Source organism: Poecilia mexicana, unplaced genomic scaffold (genome assembly GCF_051168715.1).
Source record: "Poecilia mexicana isolate PSO_F unplaced genomic scaffold, ASM5116871v1 scaffold_3, whole genome shotgun sequence".
Classification (NCBI taxonomy): Eukaryota; Metazoa; Chordata; class Actinopteri; order Cyprinodontiformes; family Poeciliidae; genus Poecilia; species Poecilia mexicana.
The window spans coordinates 3048514-3074167 of NW_028263372.1; the positions used below are offsets into that span (position 1 = coordinate 3048514).

General features: G+C 38.0%; 1 protein-coding gene across 1 annotated transcript in view; it reads left to right on the plus strand.

Moving 5' to 3' along the window:
• The first annotated feature begins 4322 nt into the window (after positions 1-4322).
• Positions 4323-25654, plus strand: part of vps35 (VPS35 retromer complex component) — a 39350-nt gene continuing 18018 nt past the window's right edge. Inside the window, exons 1-6 of the mRNA XM_088004047.1 lie at positions 4323-4476; positions 9790-9888; positions 20247-20343; positions 21206-21329; positions 23752-23934; positions 25102-25321. Of these exons, the coding sequence (XP_087860173.1) occupies positions 4474-4476; positions 9790-9888; positions 20247-20343; positions 21206-21329; positions 23752-23934; positions 25102-25321 (726 nt within the window). The 5' untranslated portion in view covers positions 4323-4473. The remainder of the gene's footprint in view (positions 4477-9789; positions 9889-20246; positions 20344-21205; positions 21330-23751; positions 23935-25101; positions 25322-25654) is intronic.

The window sequence follows — 25654 nt, forward strand, 5'->3', positions numbered from 1 at the left end:
GTGTGTGTATGTACTGCTCAAAAAAAATAAAGGGAACACTCAAATAACACATCCTAGACCTGAATGAATGAAATATTCATATATTCATATATTCATGACATTATGGAAAATAATGAACTTTATCACAATATTCTAATTTTATGACCAGCACCTGTATGTTCCCAACTGTGGCTAAAGCAGCTGCTAGCTGGTTTACTCATCGATCGGAGGCTGTTTATTATATACACAGTTAGAGAATGGCGGATTGACAATGAGTAATAACGGCTAACACGTAAATGCTGTTGTAATTAACCTTACCTTTTAGTATATCCTTAAGATAATGAGTATCCGTGAATTTTTCAGTCAGGTTTCCCGAGGCAAAATCACACCAGAAGTAAAGATACACCTCTTCGAGTTATGGTGCCCATTGTCTGACATCACTGTGAAAAGGGTCTCCAGAAAAACTTCCGGTTCAGAAGTAAAACGAGCTGTAGTCCAATCAGCGATTTCTTAGTCTCCACTGGGACCTACCTTTTCCGTTTTCTAACGAGCTGTAGTCCAATCAGCGATTCCTTAGGTCTCCACTGGGACCTACCTTTTCCGTTTTCTTAATGTGTTGTGTTTTTCTTAATGTGTTGTGTTTTCCGTAATGTTGAAGTGTTTTTGTATTTGTAATTGTGCTTCGTTAATGTTGTAGTGTTTTGCACCTCAGGGCCACCGTAGAAAACAGACTCGAAGCGAGGCAGGCAGTTCTCTTGCCTCATGGCAGGGGGCGCTCATGATCCCAGATATTGTGACTCCACAACTGCAGAGTAAGACACGGTGAGCTAGCCCTGGAGCTAGCCATACAGTAAATAAGTAAAGTACAGCGATATATTTGTTTTCTCCTCTCTTCCGACGTCAACATGAAAGACATTTCTACACTTTAACAGTTTTCTAAAGTGGATTTTCAATTGAAGCAGGAAATAATAACTAAAGGAAGACCAACACCGGACTGAAAGTTTTGCTTCGAGACAATTTGATGATTCTCAAACGGAGTAGAAAAGACATGCCGAGGATAGACTTGGCTTTGGATGAACGGATATTTTTGTGCAGAATTAGCGGTGCATGGATTTAATTGATAAGTAAAGGTAAGACAGCAATAAGATTTTTTTTTATGAAATGTGCGTTTTTTGGGCTACAGTTTGTATGTCTAAATAATTCAGTAAAGTAGAAGCGGTAGCTAATCTACCACAGCAATTATTTATTAATTAAACATTAAGCCTAAAACGTACTACAACAACAGACTAAATGTTCTGTTCTGTGTGCAAAATTCTTGAATGCTTTTTGGTGTTAAATCCTAAAACATGAAGTGGCATTGTTGTCAGTTGCCATGGCAACGAGTCTGCGTAGCTTAACGAATACAGATCACTTTGCTGTGGATCATAGCACGAAATTAATACCTACATTTTTAAGTTTCACTGAGTTAACGCGGCTATGGATGACATGTAAATGATTAGTCTTTTTGCCCTCCAGCATTGTATGCTTGCGCTAAATTTCCGTACGTCCAATAACATGCATGGTGTCTAAGTCATAAGTCAGTGCCTCACCAGCAATGAACCTCACGCACGTCACTATATATATATATATATATATATATATATATATATATATATATATATATATATATATATATATACACACACACACACATATATATATATATATATATATATATATATATATATATATAGATATAGATAGATAGACCATCATGAACCACACTCCAGAAAGTGTCGGTAATGCCACAACAGTTTGTTGCCAACCGCCAGTACAATCAAGAAGAAAAAGAAGAAGAAGCGAGTCAATATTAGTATTTTAAAAAACAGAAAGCAGTCAGCAATTAATAAGGTTAATTGAAACCCCCACTCATGGTCACATGAGTGGGGGTTTCATTTGTCTGTTGAGAAGACACAAGTAATATGTTTTTCAAAGAAAAGGGTTAATCCTACAGTAGATCTTAGGTTATATGGGCAAAATTTAAAGCAGGTAAATATTGTAAGGTATTTAGGTGTATGGTTTGATGAAAAACTTTCATTTAAGATACATATACAGAAGATTATTGATCCATCCATTCTCTAACACCCTTGTCCCTAGTGGGATCAGGAGGGTTACCAGCAACCCTCCTGACCTATGTCCAGCTAACGTTCCAGGTGAGAGGTGGGGTTCACCCTGGACAGGTCATCAGTTTGTCACAGGGTGACACAGAGACAGACAGGACAAACAACCATGCACACACACTCAAACCTAGGGACAGCCGGAGTACCGTAGAGAACCCACGCATCCACAGGGAGAATATTCAAACTCCACGCAGAAAGACTCCGGGCCGGGAATCGGACCCAGAACCTTCTTGCTGCAAGGCAACAGCTCTACCAACTGCGCCACTGTGTTGGACTATGGATGTATTGTTTACAAGTCAGCTGCAAATTCATTGTTAGTTGATTTAGATAACATACAAGCTAAAGTGCTCAGAATATGTTGTGGGGTTTTTAGAACATCTTCAATTCCTGCTCTTCAGGTGATTACTGGAAAAATGCCACTGGACTTAAGGCGGATGAAAATGTCAGCAAATTATTGGTTAAATTTACAAGGGCATGAGGAAAGTCACTGTACTAAATAGGTATTTAGAGAATGTTGGGAGTATGGTCATAACGTAAGGAGTTTTGGATGGGATGGAAATATTTATGCAAATCATTTGGGGATAAATAATATAGCATGCTGTAAAACTGTAAGTAAATCTAAAATTGCTCCATGGATATTTGAAATGCCAATAGTAAATTTAGAAACCAAAAAAATAGAACAGTCTTGTGGAGGTTTCTATCAAATTATTCAGAAGTATTTAGAAATAATGTATGAAAGTATGACACAAATACAGATGCATCTAAAGAGAAAAATGGTAAAACAGGAGTAGCAGTATATATTCCTAAATAAAAAGTTTTTATAAAAAGAAGAGCAACAGATAATTTATCAATTTTTTCAGCAGAAATGTTGGCAATTATTTTGGCACTGCAGTGGGTGGTGAAGGTAAAACCCAGAAAGGTTATCTGTTCAGATTCAATGTCTTGCCTAATTAGTATTATCAATGGAAAATCTGAAAGCCGTCAAGATCTTTTATATGAAGCTAGTTATTTGATATATGGTATAAAGCAACAAAAAAATAAGTATTCAATTCACATGGTGCAGCAGGTGCGGAGCTATAGGGGGGCCTGGGGGGGCTGCTGCCCCCCAAACCGGGCCGGATGGGGGCCTGGGCCTGGAGGTGCCAGGGAGGGAGGAATGGTTTCAAGTCATTGAAATATGTGATTATAGACAGAGAAAGTGCGCCCTCGCCTGTCGAGAAGGGTGTATTTAATGTTAAATACACCCCCCCTCCCCCCCGCCACCTCAACAGTTTCAGCTTCACTCCACGCAAGGGGCCCGGTGATTCCTTAGGGGCCCGGCGATTGGTTAGGGGCCCGGTAATCGGCCCCGCGCCCCGGCCCGACGCTGACTTGTTCCGCTAGTGCAGGGGTGGCCAAGTCCAGTCCTCAAGAGCCACCATCCTGCAACTTTCAGATGCATCCCTGCTTCAACACACCTGAATCAAATGAATGGCTAGTTATCAGGCCTTTGTAGAGCTGATCCCGGTCTGTTGGAGTAAGGATACTTCTAAAACTTGCAGGATGGTGGCTCTCGAGGACTGGACTTGGCCACCCCTGTGCTAGTGGGTTCCAGCACATAAAGGAATTGTAGGTAATGAAAAAGTAGATAAGTTGGCTAAAGAAATTGATGTCCCACAAAGAAAAGCAGAAACAAAAGTAATTATTAAAGATAAAATAAATAATATATGGCAGGAAAAATGGAATTTAGAAGAAAGAGAAAGGCATTTACATAAAATACAGAAGGAGGTAATCATAAGAAACAATAGTTGTATAATGAATAGGAGAGAGGAAATATGGATTAACAGGTTGAGGATTGGGCATACTAGCTTAAGTAGTGGTTTAAAAATAATAGGAAAACATCTATCAGGTGATTGTTCTAATTGTGGGGAAACAGAAGGACTAGAACATGTGTTGATTTATTGTAGAAAATATATAAAAGAGAGGAAGGGACTGGGAAAGGTAATGGGGAGTTCAGTAACAACGGTTAATTTATTAAGGGAACATCAGTCACAGGATATAATTCTAGCATTTGTTAAATATTTGAAAGTTACAAAATTAGCTGAAAGGATTTAGTATGTGTGCGAATGTTTTTGATTTGAAGATCGAAAGAAAATAGATTTCTGAATTACATCTCCGTCCAGTTGATGGCGTTTGTAAACTGCCAGAAAACACCATAGAAGAAGAAGAAGAAGAAGAAGAAGAAGAAGAAGAAGAAGCAGCAGCAGCAGCAGCAGCACCCTTCTCTGAAGAGACGTCACTGCGAGTCACATGACAGGTCACCGTCTCTGCTTGTACTGAAAAACGTCCTGCAATCATGGTAAGCACTATCTAAATTCAAAGTATTGACCTACATTTAACATTACCATTTGCTCAGTGACGTGTTTTATATAATGATGAAGAAATCAGAAGATGTCAATGATCCTTCGGGTGATCTCTGCTTCCGATTACTTTATTCGATCTTTTGGCCTAACTCTGCGCACACATCAGCTAGCTGAGCTAACGTCTGCTGATAAACTCATTAAAATATCCCGTCTGAATATTTGCAGATTTATTTAGCCCCTGTTGTAGTGATATTGTGTTCTTATACTTAGTTTGTTCGGTCAGTGTTTTTATGGAAGAGAAGCTGAGTTTGTCAGCGCTAACGTTAGCATATGTTAGCTGAAGCCACAGCTCTGCTGGATCTTGTTCTTATAAACTCTTGTGGAGTGGGTTCGTTTCCTCATCTTGCACAATCGGTCTGTGTTCCTATCCAATTTCTAATTTACATTTATTTGGACAGAACACACAGCTACACATTTCTGCCGTACATTATTTTTCCGTATTAAAAATCTACCGGTGTTATGGTTTAACTGGTTGCGAGTTTATCTGGTTGAAGCCTACGCGCACCGCAGATGTTTCTAAATTGTAGGTGGCTGCGTTAATGCCTGTTGAAAAATGCTACCTGTGTAACGAACCCTTTCGCAAAAACTTTGCTGTAAACCCATTTTGACGTATATATATTTAATGCCACACGTTAAAATTATGTTTAAAAACTATTCTTTCTACAGAATAGCATTCAGTGCGCTTCGAAAACACCGCATTTGAGCATAACCAGATAAATGAGCAACACAATCCCATTCACATTTAGGTTCACCAGATTTAAACTCACGAACAGTCGCAATGTAAACCTAAGTGGACAGTAGGGATGTGCGATATGGCATTAAATTCATATCACAATGCATATTGTGATGGGTGGATATAACGATATATATATCAATATATAATTTCTAGAAAACTTGCAATAGAAACAAAAAATCACATACTAATTGAGTGGAATGTATATATTTATAAAAACTCATTTAACACTTGTTTTCGTGGATATATGATGTCTGTAATGGTTTCGTTTTATGTTGCTACCTACCATTGCAAGGTCTTCCTTAAAAAATTGTTGATGTAAGGGAAACCTGGTGATGATGGGCAAGAGGTTAAATAATCTCTCTCTCTCTCTCTCTCTGTATATATATATACATACACAATAAACTTAATGTAATGGATAACTGGGTCAAATCCTACATTTTCTTCCCAGTGTTGTGACTGAAACTTGTACTTAGCTGCATTGCTGGTATTCAAGCACATGCTTTGTTTTAAGGTGGTGAAACAAAATGGTTGTATTTCCTCTCTTCCACATTCTCTGCAGATTATATTTTTCTACTCCTAGTCTGAGTTTTAAACCTGCAGTATGTAACTGTTTTGAAACCGTGGACTTAGCCTGAAAATTTGAACAAGTCCCGCCCCCTTGTTCTTGGCTGTGTCATGCAGTCCTCCCTCCACAGCTCCTCCCGCACAAAGAAGACTAGCACATGTGCAGGGTAGTAAACAAGGCTCCATGACAGCGGATAAATAGCTATGGCAACGGTAGGTATCAATGTATGCTTTCCACTTTAAAAATAGTCAGTTCATATTTTAACGTTGCACTTTTTTTGTCAATTATAAATGGCTAGTAAGCTAACATAAAACCAGATACGTGTGTAATTACTTAATGTTAGGTTGCTATCTAGGTAATAAGTCATTGAGTTAGCAATTTACAATTTTTGCTTTGCACGATATGACATGTCATCTGCATGTTATGCGGCTAGAGTTTTGACATGGAGTCCATGGGCTCCGATAAAGGATTTACATTAACAGTCGCGGAGACGGTCCAACTCGTTACCATCTCTGTAGAGGATATGGCGTGTTGAGAATTTATGATCTGAAATTGCTGCTTTTAAACATGTAATATAGCTCTGTTTCATTGTTTTCCCTTTGCACATCATAAATTATATTTACATTTTATTTTATGTGGCATAATGTTAGCTGCTTATAATGAGCTTCAGCAATTATTTTTATCTGTCACTAGGAGAACCTTCAACAATTGAATTTACAGGCTGTAAATTCAATATATTCGATATATCCCCCAGCCCTATTTACAGCTGACACAGCAAGTGTTGGAGCAATGTGTGGATCGGGATCCGGGCCTTGATGTACTCAGCCATTGTGCTGTTTCTCCAACATCACCTCCTGTCTCCGGCCAACAATCCTGGAGCATCTACCAGAGGTGCAGAGAGATGTTGCCTTCTGTGGTGGAGAGAAAGTGCTGCAAGAAACTGCCACTGTTTTGCATTTCAGCCCTACCACACATGGAGCCTTACACTCTTAAGGCATGAGTCCTGCATCTGGCCAGGAACATCTGGAATGACCTGTGTGCTGCTGTTGAATTTCCAGATGAAGGTGAAGAACATGCTGCATAGATGTCTTGGCATTATGGGACTCTGGGTCCTGATCACAGAGCAGTCATCCCAAACTGGTGTGTTTGGACAATCCAGGACAGATTTCTAGATTCCTTTGGAGAGTACTGGATATTTATTTCAAGCAAAATATAGCTGCAGTGCTTTTAAAATTTTTAATGGTTTCTGTTTGCATATACATATTTTGCTTATTCAAAACATTTCTAATACATTTGTTGTGAATACTTCTCAATAAAGGGTTTAAAAAATATTTCTCCTCATTTGCTCATTTCTTGAGAGCTAAAGGACAACTTTACAACACACATTACTAAAGTACCTGTTGGAATAATAAATATTAACTTGATGAAATTCTCTGGTTCTATATTAACCATACAATGTCAAGGAATCTCAGTAAGCCATGGGTTAACATCTTAAAAAGGTCCTATTTTGCATGTGTAAAATAAATCAACTTTTGTTGCAAAGTACTCCTACAGAAGTAAATATGTGAATATTTTGAGTTATGATGACGGATAATTCCGTCCTCTGTGTCTGCTACAATGTCTGACCTGTTGAAAGAGCAGAAATAATTAGATGTGCAGGGTTTCCCCCAGAAAAGTTGCTAAGCCCGGTGTTCGGGGCACTGAGGCGGTCCATTGGCGGTCCACCAATGGAAGTGTTTTTGTATTAAAATATGTGGAGTAGACAGGAAAAGTAAAAATATTACTGAGTAATTATGTTACGGAAAAACATCGGCAGTGAAACGCTATCTAAACCCACAACTAGTCTTAAAAACAACAGAACAAAAAATGCAATTAAATGTGTTTTTAAGGTTTTGTTGGCTCTAGTGGCCTTTATTTGAAAGTAGTTTGACAGGAAATGCGGTAAATGACACCAGGCCGGGAATTGAACCTGTGACCGCCGCCACGAAGACTAAGGCCTCAATACATGGGTGGTGCTTTGCCCTTGCGCCACCACAGCACAAAAAAATCCAATTAAAATGAATATCAGTTATTTGCACTTCTGTTTAATCCAAATGAAGGCAGCTGCTCCATAAGGAGCCCCAGACCTTCAGAGGCCCATAAATGTTAATATTTGAACACAGACCACAGATATATAGTAAATGTAACATTTTTTATTAAGATTATCAATGCTGCTAAATTTGATTTTATGGTTTCAGCTAGGGCTGAAACGATTCCTCGAATGATTCGAGTACCTCGATTACTAAAATTCCTCGAGGAAAATTTACCTGCCTCGAAGCTTCGTTAATTTATGTTTTTTTAGTTAGCGCACCGTGTTCCGTGTTCCGGCCGGGACTTAATTTGCGTTGCGCGGAGCTCTCACTTCCGCCTCTGAGTTGTTGACAAAAGCTAAGTCTCAGCAGCATAAAGTCCAATCTTCAAGATTGGCCCGTGGGGATTTTATTGATTGATGATAATGCCCGACTTTTTATCGTTTTTGGGGAACCAATAAGCATCCTTAAAATGACTGGGGGAATGCCTGGAGTACGGCAGCATTTCTCCTCCGGGGCTGCTGGTTGAAAGCGAACGGCGGGAAGAGCGCTGAGGTGAGCGGATAGCCTGAGCAGGGCGGGCGGCTGAGTAGCTGATGCTTACCGTGTAAATGTAGCTTTACCGACGAACCGCACAATAAATTTCATATCCCGGTCTGAAGAAACGGGTGGCGGAGCGCATCGTACATGGCTGGTAGATGAGTTTCTGAGTGTGACCAGTGAAGGTGTCGTAAATATCCCGTATTGCTTCCCCCCGTGTTCGTCCCCCGGTCTAACGGTTCGTCAGTCCGCTGGTCTATTTCCTCCCCTCCACCCCATCTTACGTTCGTTCATTCGCTCTCTCCTCCCACTCCAGGCGGCATTTCCCGTATTTTCAAACCCAAAGCGTGACAGGTTAGGTGGCAAGGTGAGTTTAATTAATCTATTAAACTCACTGAAGATGAATACATAAACTAAAAGCTGGATTGTAGACATTTTTTATAAGCATATTTGTGAGCCTGCCTCTTTGTTATTAAATTCAATATAATTTCAGATTTTTCTATAACTTTTCTTCTGGTTAACTTAGAAAGTGAGCTATTATTGTTACAGGTTAGTTTTCTAAACTACAAAAAAGCAACTGTTAGGGATGCTCAAATGTGAACAATTGGACTGATATTGATATCTGATAGTAACACCGGTATTATGCCAGATTTACCAATATTTCATTTTATAATTTTTTTTTTATCCGATTACTCGATTAATCGTAAGAATAATCGATAGATTACTCGATTACTAAAATATTCGTTTACAACAGCCCTAGTTTCAGCATACATAAATTAAAATATTTGAAATTGTTTAGCTTAAGATTTTAAGGAGCTGGCAAGTTTACTTAGTAAAAGTTCAAAGAACAACATTTATCTTTTTTTTTTTTTTTTATACCAAAGCTACACTCTGATGCTATGAGTTTAATCTTTGAGTTTGAGATCTGTTTATTCACAAATACAAATTGGTAAATTTTAATTAATTATAATTTATTCCTTTTTAGGCTGACCAATTAAACCACTCCCCCTCTCCCAGATTTGCCCAATAAAAGTCTTTTTAGTGAGTTACTCTTGAGATCTTAATGGGTGTCGTGGAAGCAGAACTCCAAATATTTGTAAAATACTATCAGCTTATCACATTGATTATTTCCTGGTTCAGTTTATTAAATGACCCTAAAAAAAACATGTCCACGGAAACCTCTGCCTCTCACAGCTGCCAACGCAAGTTAATCTCGCCACCAGTGAATCCATAACAGCGACATGGGCAATCGCTCAGGTCGGCATGTTGTGGGGGACAGCATGAAAAGACTAATGCTTTTGTGGAGGAAATGAGAATAATGACTTGTGGTATTTTTCAGCCAACCACGCAGCAGACAGCTCAGGATGAACAAGAGAAGCTTCTGGATGAAGCTGTTCAGGCTGTCAAGGTCCAGTCGTTCCAGATGAAGCGATGCTTGGTAGGCTGCTTTTCATTTTGTTCTCTCTGCTTACAATACCATTTTCACAACTTCACTCATGTTTTGCATTCCTTTCAAATATTTTGTATAGAAAAATAAGCAATTCTCTAGCCTCCTTTGGACTCCACTGGTGACATTTTCTTAAAAAAAAAAAAAAAGACAAAAACTATTTAAAATAAATATTTACAGAAAAACGGCTATAAATGTATTTGGAAACCTGATTTAGGATGATGGTTTCAAGTTATGTGATTTGTTTTCTTTTTTTTTTTATCTATTCTGATTTTGTAAAGTTTTGACCTACCAGATGACTCCAGTTTTCTCTTTAAAAGCTTTAATTATTGAACTTTTGACCTTTGTTTTCTTTCTAAAAAACTTAAAGGGGCCATATCTTGCAAAATCCACTTTTTTATCCCTTAAATACACGTTTTGTCCAAAATTAAGTTTATTCTCTGCTGGTGCTGCATAGATATCTTTATATTCTTTTTGGGTTATATTTTTCAGTCTAATTTTTCTCTATTGCCTACGACATCTTCTTGTCTATGACATCACCTCATTTGCTGTAGAACTGCTAAACAAGTCATAACTTCCAGCTAATCAGTTTTGTGAATCCACCATTTTTTTAAAAGCTTATCTAGGCCCAAGCATTGAAACACTGAGACTGCCTATTTTATCTGAATGAATTCTTCTAATTACTTTTATATCCTTTTCCATCCGAAATCACAAATTTGGGATGGAAATTTGTCTGTTCCAAATTCCGGGTCGGATTTGGGACATCCCGGAATGAATACTCACCAAACCAAATTATGGTGAATATTCAAAAACTTGCCAAACTTTGCCCAAAATTGTCCCCCGCATGAAATTAAAGTACCGTAAATTCTGGACTAAAAGCCTCTACTTTTTCCCTCACTTTGAACTCTGCGGCCTATACTAAGGTGCGGCTAATGCGTCTTTTTTTCATGTCGGCAAAAATATTTAGCCTCGTAACAGTAGACCAATCAATTGATGAATTGTTTGCAGAGGTCCAATGAAATTGTGCAATAAATCAAGAGCACTTTCACAATTCAATGACCAGTATTGTAAATCCAGTAGCGCCTGCACGTACTGTGCATAGCTTGAGATATTTCTTTAAGTTAAAAAAAAAAAAAGTTACTGAATTTTTGGTCTAACCGTCTTTGCTATTAGCATTGTGGGTAAAAAAGGGTATTTTGTGTAAAAACATATTGTACATAGCCCACATCTGTGAGTCTGTGGGGATGAGAACATGTCCGTCCCAAACATAAATGTTATTAGTCAGTTTACTTTTATTTGGAGGCTTTGTACTCTTTCTGTAAGCTACATATGACTATGGAGTGAAACGAGCTAAAAACGAATAAGCAGAGTTTCAACCGTCTTGTACTTCTAAGGGGGGTCAAGGGTCTCAGATACGTCACCTGAACCTGGGAATCTCCATCTTTCACCTCCCATGGATCACATGTGTAGGCTTTTCTTTCCCATCTTTATTATTTAGCATAATTTGTAAAAAAATAAAAATAAATAAAATAAATAAATAAAAACTAATAATAATAAAGCGTATTCGCTTTCATTCACATCCACTGTTTTTGTTTTTTGTTTTTGTGAACCATGCGCATGTGGTATGGTATATGCAGATATTCAACTATCTGCATAAGTTGTACATTTACAGAGTAGAGATGCTTTCTCTCCATAAGGCACATTCATAAAGCGGGTGGCTCGACTGAAGGATGGCAGCTGCAGCTGGACTGGTACCGGTACCGCACGGCTCCTTCTTAAAGTTTTGCTCAGAGATCCAGGATGATCAGTCTGGATTAATCTAAACATTAATAAACCATCAACATTTCTCAGCAGATCTATATGATCTCTGATCAGTCGCTCCCTCTGAATCCTTCCATTGACGATGTTCTCCATCACAGCCAAAGCTCCACAATTACACAGCTCACCTTTGCGCAGCTACTTTTCCATTATTTACATACCTTGATCACCTTAAAAATAATCAAACCTGTTTGGAGTTAATCTGCTGATCCAACCCTGTTTTCTTCTTTTAGTGAGAATGAAATGACCTCATGGATGCATTCCATACACTTCAGCGCACAGACCAATGCGTTACATCTTTATGAGACAAAAACTGAGGAAAAGTACTATTTACGTTGGAGTGAGGTTTTCACATCTTTTTATTTTATTTATTCTGTGTGCCTGTTAGGTTATTGTCTGAGGATAAATGCGGTTCAGTTTCATCGTTTACATTTAAACAATAAAATATTAAAATCATGAAAAAAAATATTGGGTTTGATGCTTCTTGGTCTAAATGACACTGAATGTAGTCAGATTTCACTTTGTAGTTTAATATTGTTCACAGAAAAAGTTTGCGTGGCTGCCACACACTTTCACGCCATTAAAAAATGTGCGTACATTTACGCAAACTTTGACGCAAAGTAAATTTTTTTATACATACTGACTTGTGGGTAAAACATGGCGCCGCACATTTTTTGTGCGTGCACAGGCTTTATGCATGAGGCCTCAGATGTATGTAAACTGAATATCATGTTGATGACCACACAAAGCTATTGACTATCACTACTGTCTTTAAAAAATGTGTATTAAATATTAAAACTTTTAATATATTTTTTAAACCTTTGATTAGCACTTTCTGTATATGAAGCTGCTTCTTCCATTCCCATTAACCATATCATTAAACAAACGTACCCTATAAACAAAGTATGTACAAGTATCTAAAAGTATGAAATGCATCAATGAGAAATTTGAGCAGAACTCAAAAATTCTAACTGGGGCACTGTTTAAACTTTAACCAAACTATATTATCAGTAAGAAGACAAAACGTTATCAGTCAAGGTGCTTAAAAACACCACAGATTTGGGATTGGAAAAATAGGGGAAACAGAAAAAATTGTTAGAATATATAAACATGGTAAGGGTTAATAAATGAATAAACAGACTAAAAATATGCCGTCTTTGCCCTTAGGAGAGACTAGGGATTTGTTTTTGTCAGACCATCTGCAAAATAATTGTGATGTTGTGTTATGGTACAATTGTTATATGGTGACATGAATTTACCTTAACGTAAGCCATTTTGTGTACTAAACACTTCTAAAATAAGTATGCCAATAAAGTGAACAAACTGGGAAATGTAAAAAACAAAGTAGTATTGTATGAAAAACAATACTACATAAAAATAAAAGTATTAAACTTACCGTTGAGTTGGCGTTAGCTTCCAGGACTGCCTCAGTAGTAGTTTTCCTTCAATGTGATCTCCTCCACATCAGCATAAAAAGTCAGGTCATGTGACTAGAAACACGTAACTGGATTGACTGGGTGTTGGAATCTGACATTCATTGCTAATGTATGTGACTCCAAGTAACCTTCCCTTTTTTTTTTATACTAAATTTTTAGATGCTGAATTTCAGACAGTGAAATTGAGCCAGTTGAATCTGAGGAGACTGAAAATATTGCGTTTGATTTTTGACTTTTAAGACTGAAAAGTTGATTATTTTGAAATGGTAATGTAAAATTTTTTGCTTGAAGTGGAAATAAATTAAATTTCTACGAATGTAAAAATAATAATGAAATGCTTTAGGTTAAAAATGTATCCTGGATATATGTGAACATTGAAATAGTACGTACAAATATACATATTAGAGATGTGACGATCAGGTTTTTTCCTCCCGATACCGATCACCCATGAGGGCCGATCACCGATACCGATCACATAATTATTATTATTATTATTTTATCATAAACACTACCGGTTACATTATGTGGAAAAAGGAACCATGAATTCACCTTAATTTAGACAAAAACTTGTTTTTAATAACTTTTTTCAAGAAGAAAACTAAACAAAACAGGCATTGTGCAAATTGTACTGCTATCGGTGATACTATCTTTAACAGACTGAAAACACATGAAGGCTCTGAAGAGGCTAAATAATGCAAAGAGCCAAAATAAAACCTCTCAACATTGCCAAAAAAATTCAAGTATAAAACTTAACATTCAAAGGCAAAAACAGGTTCCATTACAATAAACAATCCAGAGTTACTGAATGAAAACTTCCTGTTAGCATGGCGGCTAGCTGATTACTGCTAGGTCTGATTGGCTGTTTCTGACTGAGCGGAGTAATTATGCAGATCAGGGAGGAGATGGATTATTTTTTCAGAGATTATCTGTCTCATGTTAGGACAGTGAAAGTTTTAATACGTATGTAAAATGTATTTTTTTAAGTTAGATGCTGCAGCTCCAAACAGAGGTTCGGTGTGAGAGTCACTACCAGGTGGAGCAGAAGCGGCGCTCCGTCTGTCAGATATTACTACCTGTAGCGTAGCAGCGGTTCAACAGGAGAGCAGAACCAGCGTCTGACATCGCAGCTCGAAGACTTCAATAATTTCGCGGGTTATTTGTTTAGCTTTCTGACCGTCATGCTAATCCGGTGAGTGTTTGTAGCTGTGCGCTGCTTTACCTGCTGTCTGATCCTCCGTATGTCTTTTTTACTGCAGTGAGCCTCGATGTAGCCAAACTCCGTCAAGTATCTCATTGTTTTTATGCCATATTAGCTTCGTTGTGTTGATGCATTTTGACGTGCTTCAATTTTCCACCGCAACACGCAAACTTCCCCTTTCACTCAGTGCGTCATAGTTCCACATTGCTTAGGATTTGTTGTTGCGCGTTTGCGCAGAGTGAAGGAAAGAGGAGACCAGCTGCACAGGCAGGCTGGGAAATGAGATGATCGGTATCGGCAACAAGAGCCAATGATCGCCGATCACCGATCATAGACTTTTTCACGAAAATCGGCCCGATTATGATCGGTGACCGATCGATCGGCACACCTCTAATACATATACATTAAAATTTCAGAGGTATGTTCTGGTGACACATATTTACTTCCATACTGGGAACAGGAGTAAACGAGGGGTCTGTGGAGCTACAATAACATGAAATTCAGGCCTTTATAGTTATCAATATACCTATTGATAACTATTGAAGATCAATAGTTATAAAAAAGTGTTCTCCTACATCAAAGAATGTGGGCGAGACATTTCTTTTATTTTTCTTATTTATTCATTTTTATTTTTTCATTCTTATTTTATTTAATATCAAAATTTAAAAAAAGATGGTATGATACATTACATAATGAACGGAAAATAAAATCACAGAGCTAACAAAAAAGAAAACAGGGTATGGTGTTGCAAAGAATGAGTATCATTAACTGTGTGTGTATATGTGTGAGCAGAAATGGTAATATCAATGACATCACGAGAATGTAGAGCAATAAAAACAGAATACATACAGAATATTTATTTATTTATTTATTTTTATGTTTTTATCTTGGGTTTGATGCGAGATTGCAAAACCCGACACACCAACCTGTGCACGGCCAATATGGAACATGGAAGCTCATGTCAGGCATCATAATGGCTAAGATAAGCGGGTACATGTATAAATACATGAGCACAGCGCAGAAAGGCATCAGCATAAATAGCAGAGGAGCCAAACACCAACTCCTTGTAGACCACACAGTCGCCTGAGACTGCAAAACCTGACACCAATCTGTGCACGGCTTAGATTGATTACAAGGAAGCCTATGACTTGTTGAGAGAATAAATTGTTTAAATTTTCTGCTCGTGTCATCTTCTCTCATTTCCCGGGTCCATGATGTCATGTGCATCAGCGAAACCATAAAGACAACACAATGATCACTGTTCTTTAACAATCTTCAACCTTAACAATCATTCAGAATTTTTTCAAACAATCAAATGCATAAATTCACACAGTTCATCATAATCATCTAAAACCACAAACCAAGACATAATTACCTGAGACAAAGACAAAGCATGAAGACAAAATACAGGAACACATTTTCAAGAACGGACCCATCCCTGGAGAAAACATGAGGAGACCCCAGTGATCTGGTCTCCCAGCTCCGGAACCCAGCTTTTGTTTGCGTAGGCGTGTTTTCCTCTCTACCGTATATGAATTGAGCAGCGTCTCTGGTGGAGAGGCGGGAGATTTACGACTGCTAAAAGCCTGTTTATCCTCAGAACCTTAAAGGCATTTTGTCTCCTTCGTGAGACAGTTTTATCAGTTCTTATTCAAACACAGGGAGAAAGCTTTACGTTCAGAGAACCACATTTCATATCTCTATAAATGGTTGCTGGGTTCACAGAAAGGCTAAGACACATATATAGATGGTCTTTTGACCCTACACATATGACTTACACACTGACCAGGGATGTGTTTTTAATATGGAACACTACAGATTAGAGTACTTTTTCTCAAATCATACTGGTATGGTTAAGAAAAATATTCTACTGATGTTAATTGAACCATGAATCTCATTTTAACCTAAGTTTAGGCCTACTCAAAACAATGTTGATTTGTCTAATATTTAAACATGTGGTTAAAGTTAACACTAGCATTAAAACTAGCATAATTAATTAAGCTAATAATCCATGTGATAAACAGCCTTACCAGTACTCAGATACCCTGCAGGAATAATTAGCTTGCCAAAGAAGGAGATAAAGACCCCAGATGTTAAGACTCAGAAGCTACTAACCATGTATGGAGGGTTCCACCCCAAATCCAGGACCCTGAGACTGTACACAAGCCGTAAGGAAGGAGGCAGAGGACTAGTGAGTGTGAGAGCAACTGTCCTGGATGAAACATCCGAGATCCATAAATACATCAAGGACAAAGCCTCAACGGATGATGTGCTCAGCGAATGTCTCAGAAAATGGGGAACAGAAGTTAAGGTGCTGGAGGTACCATCATGGGAGGACAAGCCCCTCAATAGATGAACCACCGACAAATAACTGAAGTGGCTGATATCAGGAAATCCTTCCAATTACTAGAAAAAGCTGGACTCAAGGACAGCACAGAGGCACTCATCCTGGCTGCCCAGGAACAGGCCCTAAACACCAGAACAATAGAGGCTCAGATCTACCACACCAGACAAGACCCAAGATGTAGATTTTGCAAGGAGGCCCCTGAGACAGGGGCATCTTGAACAGCAGGGTTCAAGATGCTGGCAGGGAAAGCGTACATGGAACGACATAACCAAGTGGCGGGCATCGTGTTCAGGAACATCTGTGCAGAATATGGAGTGGAAGCCCGGAGATCAAAGTGGGGAACACCCCCAAAGGTGGTGGAGAATGACCAAGCTAAGATCCTGTGGGACTTCCAGATCCAGACAGACAAGATGGTAATGGCGAACCAACCGGACATTGTGGTGGTGGATAAAGATATATATATATACACACAGAAAGAATATAGACATGACAGATCAATTAATGGAATTGATTAATTATTCTGAGTGGAATTTGTTATATTGCATACAGGAACTACGTGAAATGAGGAGAAATGATGCCGAAAAAGGAAGAAAAGCAAAACAGGGTGGAAACAATTATCATAATATTTAAAGTATATATGAGAGTCATATAAAATCTTTTATTTTCCCTTGAAATGTGTTCAATGAGTACATTTTTCCAATGTGTCACACTGATGGTGGTCGTTGTTTTCCAATTCATAAGAATTGTTTTCTTAGTAATCGTTAAAGCTATAAGTAGTTTAGTATTTGGACATCATTGATGTTGGTGATGTCTCCCAATAAACAAAGAGAAGGTGATAATGGGATGAAACAGCCAAACCTACTGGACAGGAATGTAATTACTTTTAATTGTTGACCAGGTGTGCATAACCATAAAGCATGAAAGTATGTGTCAGGGGTATTTTGTGAACAATTTCTGCACAATTCAGAGTGAGCCAACCCCATTTTATGCATTCTTTGAGTTGTGTAGTGGATTCTGTGAAGTGCTTTATATTGAATGAGCTGAAGATTAGCGTTTTTTTGTCATATATGAGATATTATTGCATATAGGCATTTCTACTTTATATAGATAAGTGAATGATTTACATATGAAATGGATTTAAAAGCATGATATGTCCACTTTAAAACATACCTCTGCTTATTGTGAAGCATTTGTAGAAAAATAAAAAATTGTTCTGCATGATTACAAATCAACAGATGGAGTCAAATCCTCCAAATTGTGGTATCTGAGCAACTAAAGACAGTCCTCAGCATATCTTTGTTACACATATATAGGTATATAAAATGGTTTTACTAGGGTCAAATCAAACATTAACTTGAACCTAGTAACAGGGCATCAATTCAATCTAAGACCAGTTTTATATTTCTGCGGGAAAGAGTAAAATGATGTTAACCCCTTAATGCATATCCAATGTACAAAAAATGCTTTTGCTTTACCCCCATGGCACCGCCGCTCAGGTGCGATGGGGGTACTAGGATGGAACCCTTCGCTTATTAGGAGCAAAGTGTTCCAAAACAAGCTGATAAAACATCAACTAGGGACAGAGCGACTGGTTCCCCTCGTCCTCCCCCCCTCCCTCTCTGCTCCTACACTAATTCCATGGATACATATGAAGAAATGTCTTCTGGACCAGAGTTTCTCAAATTTACGGATGGAATTGAATCAACAGGTTTGCCTCGGCACGTCTCTCCTTACGCTAACATAGCAGACCTCACTTCATTTAAGCCACCTGCCTCTGACCTCCCAGAGGACCCACCACTCTATGCTTCTGAGGTCTGAGACTGGGGTCCAGATATTATCTTTACACCCGTCTTCCTCCAGAATGTGTCTGGCCCCCCAGCACTGCAAAACAGGACATTACCTGTCCAGATCGCTACAAGAAAAGTTTCAAAAAACAGAAATACAAAAAACAGTGGTCTTAATTCAAACCTCAGACTGATCCCCTACCTAAAGGAACCTCAGACTTAAGAACCTTCGGCCTCCAAGTCACTTAAACTGGCTCTCTTAAATACCAGATCTCTCTGTGCTAAAGCTCTATTAATTAATGATTTCATCACTGAACATAATATTGATGATTTATTTCTGACAGAAATGAACCAATCGTACTAATTGAGTCAGCGCCTCCTACCTACAATTTTTTAAGTGAGAATAGAAAACATAAAGGAGGAGGTGTGGCTTCAATATTTAAGAATACCATAAACTGTAGTAAAATCTCTTTGGGTCATCTCACATCTTTTGAGTATCTTGGAATTGAGGTAAAAGGTCACAAATGAACTTTGACACTAACTTTATACAAAACTCCAACATATGTGGAAAATTTTTTTACTGACGTGAATGAGGTTCTATCTCTCATATGCATTGATTATGATTAATAATTGTCGGTGATTTCAACATTCATGTTGACAACCTGAAGACTGAGGGGCAAAAAAGCTCCTTAATATATTAGAGAGTTTTTTTTTAACACGTCAAACAAGCAACACACACTCATGGACACACACTGGACCTGTTATCAGTGAGGGTGTGAATATTTCCAATGTCTCTGTAACTGATGTCGCCCTATTGGATCACTTCCTGTTATCTTTGACAGTTCTTTATCCGTTAACCCACTTGGACAAAAAGCTACTATCACAAAATGTTCTCACAGAAAACACAGCAGAAACATTTAATCAAATCTACTCTTCTTTCTCGCCCTTAAGCTGTAATGACGTAGATAAGTTGGTAGATGATTTTCATTCTAAAATTTCAGATATCATTGATTACATTGGCCCCATTAAAGTGAAGGTTGTGTCTGGTAGGAAGAAATCTCCATGGAGAAATGCACAAGCAGTTCAATCTGCTTGACAACTCTGCCGTAGGGCCGAATGAAAATGACGTAAAGCTCAACTGCACGTTTATTATGACATCTACAAAGAAAGATTACATAACTATCACTCAACACTAAAACATGCAAGGGAGACTTTCTTTGCAGATGTCATAAACAAAAACATTAACAATGCTCGAGCTTTTATTTGCTACTATTGACAGGGTGACAAACCCTCCTATGATGTTACCATCTCAATTTCAATCTAATGCCGCCTGCAACAAGTTTTCCAGTTTCTTTTCAGAGAAAATTCAAAAGATCAGAGGATTAATCTGCACATCCACTGCAGAGCCAAGAAGGGCCGGTGGAAACGCGGTCACTCTGAAACAGAGCCGAGCCGGGCTGCTGAAGTAAAGCCAGTGGAAAAGGAGCAAAACAGACTTCTTAATTTTGCTTCAGATTAAGAAATAGATTAAGAAACAATAGTAAATTTGTTTGCGAATTATTTTATTGTGTTTGCTGATTATTAATTCCAGTTGCTGATTATTTTATTGAGGCTACCATTTCTCAAACAGAATTTTTAAGTTGAAATACACATTTTCAAATAATCATTGCAATTTCTTTTTGCAATATGACACAGGGCCTGAATTATGTATGCTGTTTTCAGTTTTATAATACATTCAAAGATGGGCTTTGCTTTGTGTTCTGCAGGATAAGAACAAACTGATGGATGCTTTGAAGCATGCCTCCAACATGCTAGGTGAACTGAGAACATCCATGCTCTCTCCAAAAAGCTACTATGAGTTATGTATCCTTTACATTTGTATTTGTTGGTCTTCTGCTAGTCTCATGTCTTATCTCCCGTGTTATTGGAAAAACAGTTGAAGTACTGCAGAAAAATAGAATTTTCAGAGACGGGCATTGATTTTTCTCATTTTCTTCCCCAAATGTAACTACATGTACATATTTAAGGGTCCCAACAGGCTCCTGTAGAAACATTCTACAACCATCAGCATTTATATATTCATCTATTTAACAGGGACAGTGCATATAAACTTAACAGATTAAAATTGGCTACTGATGATCTGCAACAATAGTATAGAGCTACAGATAATTTGCAACTTCATTAATTGGTTGGGCGATTCTATAAAATAGGCTTACATAAATTCAGTATAAAAATGCATACATTTATTTGCCTAAATGATCATGCATACATCCTCAGACCCTCGCATAACCACATAGATGCACTGAGCTGCATTTATGTTCTAAGCAATGTAATACTAATTTACTTTTTCATACAGTCCCACATTTACTTTTTCATTCATTGAAGCATATTACAAATGAACACATTTTTGGTTTTCTTTTAGCCAAGATGTAGTTATATGGATGAACATTTTGAAATAAGTTATGACATTTAAGTCTGGGGGCAATCAATTCCACAATATTGTACTTTTATGAGAATGCATTCTGATCAAACAAAGTGCTACATAACGGCGGATGGCAGTATCAGACCTTTCCTATTTAAATAATAAATTATAGAAGTATATTTTCTAGGTGAAAAAAGTTCTAATACAGCTGTACTGCGAACCTATGTTGACATAAATCTATTTTCCAGATATCGTGTTGATATGAAAAGACTGACTTTGCTTTAGTTCCTGACAGTGTTTCAGACATGGCCATCTCTGATGAACTGCACTATCTTGAGGTTTATTTGACCGATGAGTTTGCCAAGGGACGCAAGGTGGCAGATCTTTATGAGCTGGTCCAGTATGCTGGGAACATCATACCCAGGCTGTGAGTAATAATCTGAAAACGTATGTTTGCTTTTACTCTGTGTTTTTACAGTGCTTTTGGATCAATCAAAAATGATGCATTAAACAAACCTTTCTTTTTTTTTTGTCAAATACCTTTATTAGAGCTAATCAAACTAAATAAATTACAATATAAAATACTTCTTATACATCTAAAGCTATACATACATTTAATATAATACTGACAAAATAGTGCATTAAAAAAGCAACAATGCACCAGTCTCGGCCCTTTTTTGTTTTTTTCAACTAAAGGAATAAAAAAATAAATAAAAATGGAGAACAAGCCCAAGCACCCTTCCCATTTTAGCTCCCCAAGTCAACCCCCTTAACCCCCCAAAATACTCAGATATGCATACCCATATTTATAAGCAAAGCAAAAGAATGACAAGTACCATCAGTTGGTATTTCCTATTTACAAGTCTGTAAAATAGGAAAGAAAACATTGCCATTTTTTGTAAGACTTTTCTGTAGATCCTTGTAAAGTATAGAAGAGGACGTGCTGGTCTCGGCGTCCTGGTGGCGTTCAGTTTGTCCCCTACCGCTGAGATCGTCTCAAACAATATGAAATGAGGGAAAAAAGCTATTTATTAACTGCTTAAGTCGTGTTTTAGACTGTTCTTGAAAAACTAATCGGTCACGGCTGATTTTTCATTTTTTTTACCGCAGACAGCCGCTCCTCTCTCTTGCAGGTACTGCGTACCCCCGCTAAAACCTTTAGTGGTACGCAGTACCCGACCGTACCCGCTTACTTTCACCCCTGAGCATAGATATCGATTTACATAAATGTGAAAAGGTTAACAGTTAATAATAGGTACTAATTGAGTACATAGAAAGCTACATTTTTAACAGTTTATTAATATTTAGTTTCTCAGTATACTCTGTAACAACTGGTCCTTTCAGGACCGTTTGTGATCTTGGTCTGGTCCGAAATTAAAAAAGGACTTTGAACCCCCTCTGCACTTCGACAAAATAAAAAATAAAAAACTTTCATCTCATGTCTCTGATTTTTCATAGGTAGTGTCACCCTGTTTTCCCTTTTATAGTATGCAAAGTCTTTGCTGAATTTTGAGATGTCATTTAAGCCTCCCACAATTTCTAAATCCAACATGTTTTTTGGCAACCAGAGGTTAAAGTTCAATTAATTGAGCAGTGTAGTGTCTCTGTGCTACAAACAACCTTTCTGTCTAAACTAAAGTAATTTGAAGTGGCTTAATCAAATCAAAACAAATAGCCATTTGGATCGTGGTGTTGTAGGCAGTTTGGATATGATCTTACCGGAGGGTTTCTCCCAAAAAACTTGCTAAGCCCGGTGGTCGGGGCCCCAAGGCTGTCCACCAGTGTTCCACTGGGTTTTTGCATTAAAAGATGTTAAGTTGACAAGACATGTAACAATATTATATATCAATAATAATAATGTAATAATGTTACTGAAAAACATTGCAGACGATACTTGGTACTACCCATAAATATAGTACTAACTACAGTACTAAAAACAAATCCAAAAAAATTAAACTAAAATAAATATCAGTTATTTGCACTTCTGTTAAATACAGAAGTCAGTGGATCTAAAAACACAATTTAATCCTGATCACATTTAGAACCGGCCCATTTCATAAATGAACAAAGCAGCTGTGTAAGGCCTCCCCAAGCATGCAGGGGCCCCATGAATGCTAACATTTTAACACGGACCACATATATTGAAATATAACATTTGTTTATTGAGAATGTCAATGTTAATAAATTTGATGGTTTCAGCATAAAGATTTTAAGGAGCTGCAATTTTACTTTTTAAAAGTTCAAAGAATAATTCACAATTTGATGCTGTAAGTTTAATCTTTGAGTATGAGCTCTGTTTGTTCACAATTACAATTATCAGCGATTGCTTTTAAGGTTGCCCAATTAAACTATGCCCCTCTCTTAGGCTTTAGTAGCTCTTCCATTTCTTGTTAATTGAGTTTTTATTAAGCACCACAGAAACTGTTTTGGTTCCTCGAACCCTATGCAAAGAGTATTTCTGATCTCTGTGCGGCTGTGCGCAGCAACTCTATCTAACTGTAAGTAGACGAAGCATTTGATATGACGCAGTTTGATTTATCATGCCGCTGTAAAAAACAAAATTAAACCATCGTGGTGTATGACTACGAGACGAGTCCGACACCTCTTCCACAGGCTGAAGCACTGACCCTCCAATGCACCATCTAAGCTGGAAGACTTGCATAAACTCCTATTAGCTGCACTGCAGACACACAGTCACTCACTGAGCAGGGTGTATTAGATGTAAACATACACGCTGCACATAATTCAACAGTGGACTGTTGATAGGTCAGGTTGTAGAAAAATAATTTCAAGTTTAAACAGTTTAAAATTCAAAAACTTATATGTTACCTTCTTGTTTCCTTCCTCAGCTATCTTCTGATCACGGTGGGCGTAGTGTATGTTCGCTCCTTTCCCCAGTCTCGCAAAGACATCCTGAAAGACTTGGTAGAGATGTGTCGTGGCGTCCAACACCCACTCAGAGGTCTCTTCCTGAGAAATTATCTGCTGCAGTGTACCCGTAACATTCTTCCAGATGATGGGGAGCAAGTGGAGTAAGTCACTTACATTTTTCCTTCACTTTCTGTACTTTTTAAATCATTTTAATAAATGTTAAAGGACAATGAGAGTATGTTGTCAGTTTAAAACATGTTTTGTTTTCTTTTTCTTCAGTCTCTGAATTTGAGATGATACATTTCTGATAAGGAGGACCCATTTGCAAATGATGGGGACAATAGACAACCGAGTTAAAATGATAGTGGTTATGGCACATCCACACTTTGATTTGTCCTATACAGTACATCTACTCAGAGTTCCCCATCACCTGGTGACATTATGTAGATCTATGCATAGTCTGCATATGCATAGTGCTGCTTTTATTCTTTCATGCATGTTTGAAGAATCCTTGAATCTTCCATTGCAGCCATTTGGTTGTGCCTAAATGCTTGCTCAGGCACACCCATATCCACCGAGCCCCTTCTTGGAGCTGCAGCCTCCAGCTGAGCTTCTGCCTCACAGAGAACCTCTGCCCTGTGGGGACAGCGTCCCCACTCAGCTCCTCCAGACTTGTGGCAGCACCAATTAGTAAACACCAGGTGGAACTACTCAGTACAGTGCCATTCCTATGTTCATTGTTGTGATGACATGCGGAAGGTGGAGTGTGAGTGTGAGTAGGAGACACTTAAAGAGACAAGACGTCAAAGTCAAATTTCTTTTAGGTCCTATTTGATATATACAATACTTTAATCACAACTGAAGTTAACATTGTTACTTAATTCTGCTATAAAATGGCATTATGTGCTTGGAAAATACATAATACTTTCTCCTTAAATCCATCCATCCATTGTCATATTGGCTTATCCCTAGCAGGGTCTCCAGGGGTCCTGGTGCCTATCTCCAGGGCAACAGGCGGGGTCATCGTGGACAGGCTGTCAGTCCATCGCAGACCACTTTCAAACGTTTTATTTAAACAAATTGTGGGGGCATTTATAAGTTTAGAGCTGAACAGCCTGAAAAATTACATAGCTTTTCAGTATTCTTTCCCAAACTGCCTGTTAAATAAATTATATTATATATGTTAGCTTTTCCTGTTGCAGTGTTGCTGCAAGTTAGACATCTCACTGTTGGAATATTTATCATTACCATTTTTCAGCTCTCACTCATTTTTTGGTTAGGTAATAGAGGAATAAAAGTGTTGAGTCATCTTTGTTTTTGTTTCTCAGGGGCTCAGAGGAGATGACTGGAGATATTAATGACTCCATAGACTTTGTCCTTCTGAACTTTGCTGAAATGAACAAACTGTGGGTTCGAATGCAGCATCAAGGTCACAGCAGAGACCGAGAGAAGAGAGAAAAAGAACGACAGGAACTTAGGATTCTGGTGGGCACCAATCTAGTTCGCCTCAGTCAACTAGAGGGTGTAAATGTGGACAAGTACAAACAGGTCAGTGTGTCTCTTTCTCCCAGAATATTCAAGCTTTATCATTTAAAGCTTTAGAGTGCAGGACGAGAACATTGAATTTCTGGTGTTAAGCTGGTCTGTTTTCTGTCATTTTAATTTTCATGTGCATATTTTTTGAGTTTGGTTACAAAATACTGAAACAGATAAACTAACATGATATAAAGCAGCAGCTGCAACTTGAAGTTGAGAAACAAGAAATCTTGAGAAATTCTAGATGAGCTTAAACATTCCAGATAGCACAACTAATTATAATGTGTTAAAGACAAAGTAAGGTTTTCTGGCAGAGATACTGTAATAACCATCTATGTCAGTTAT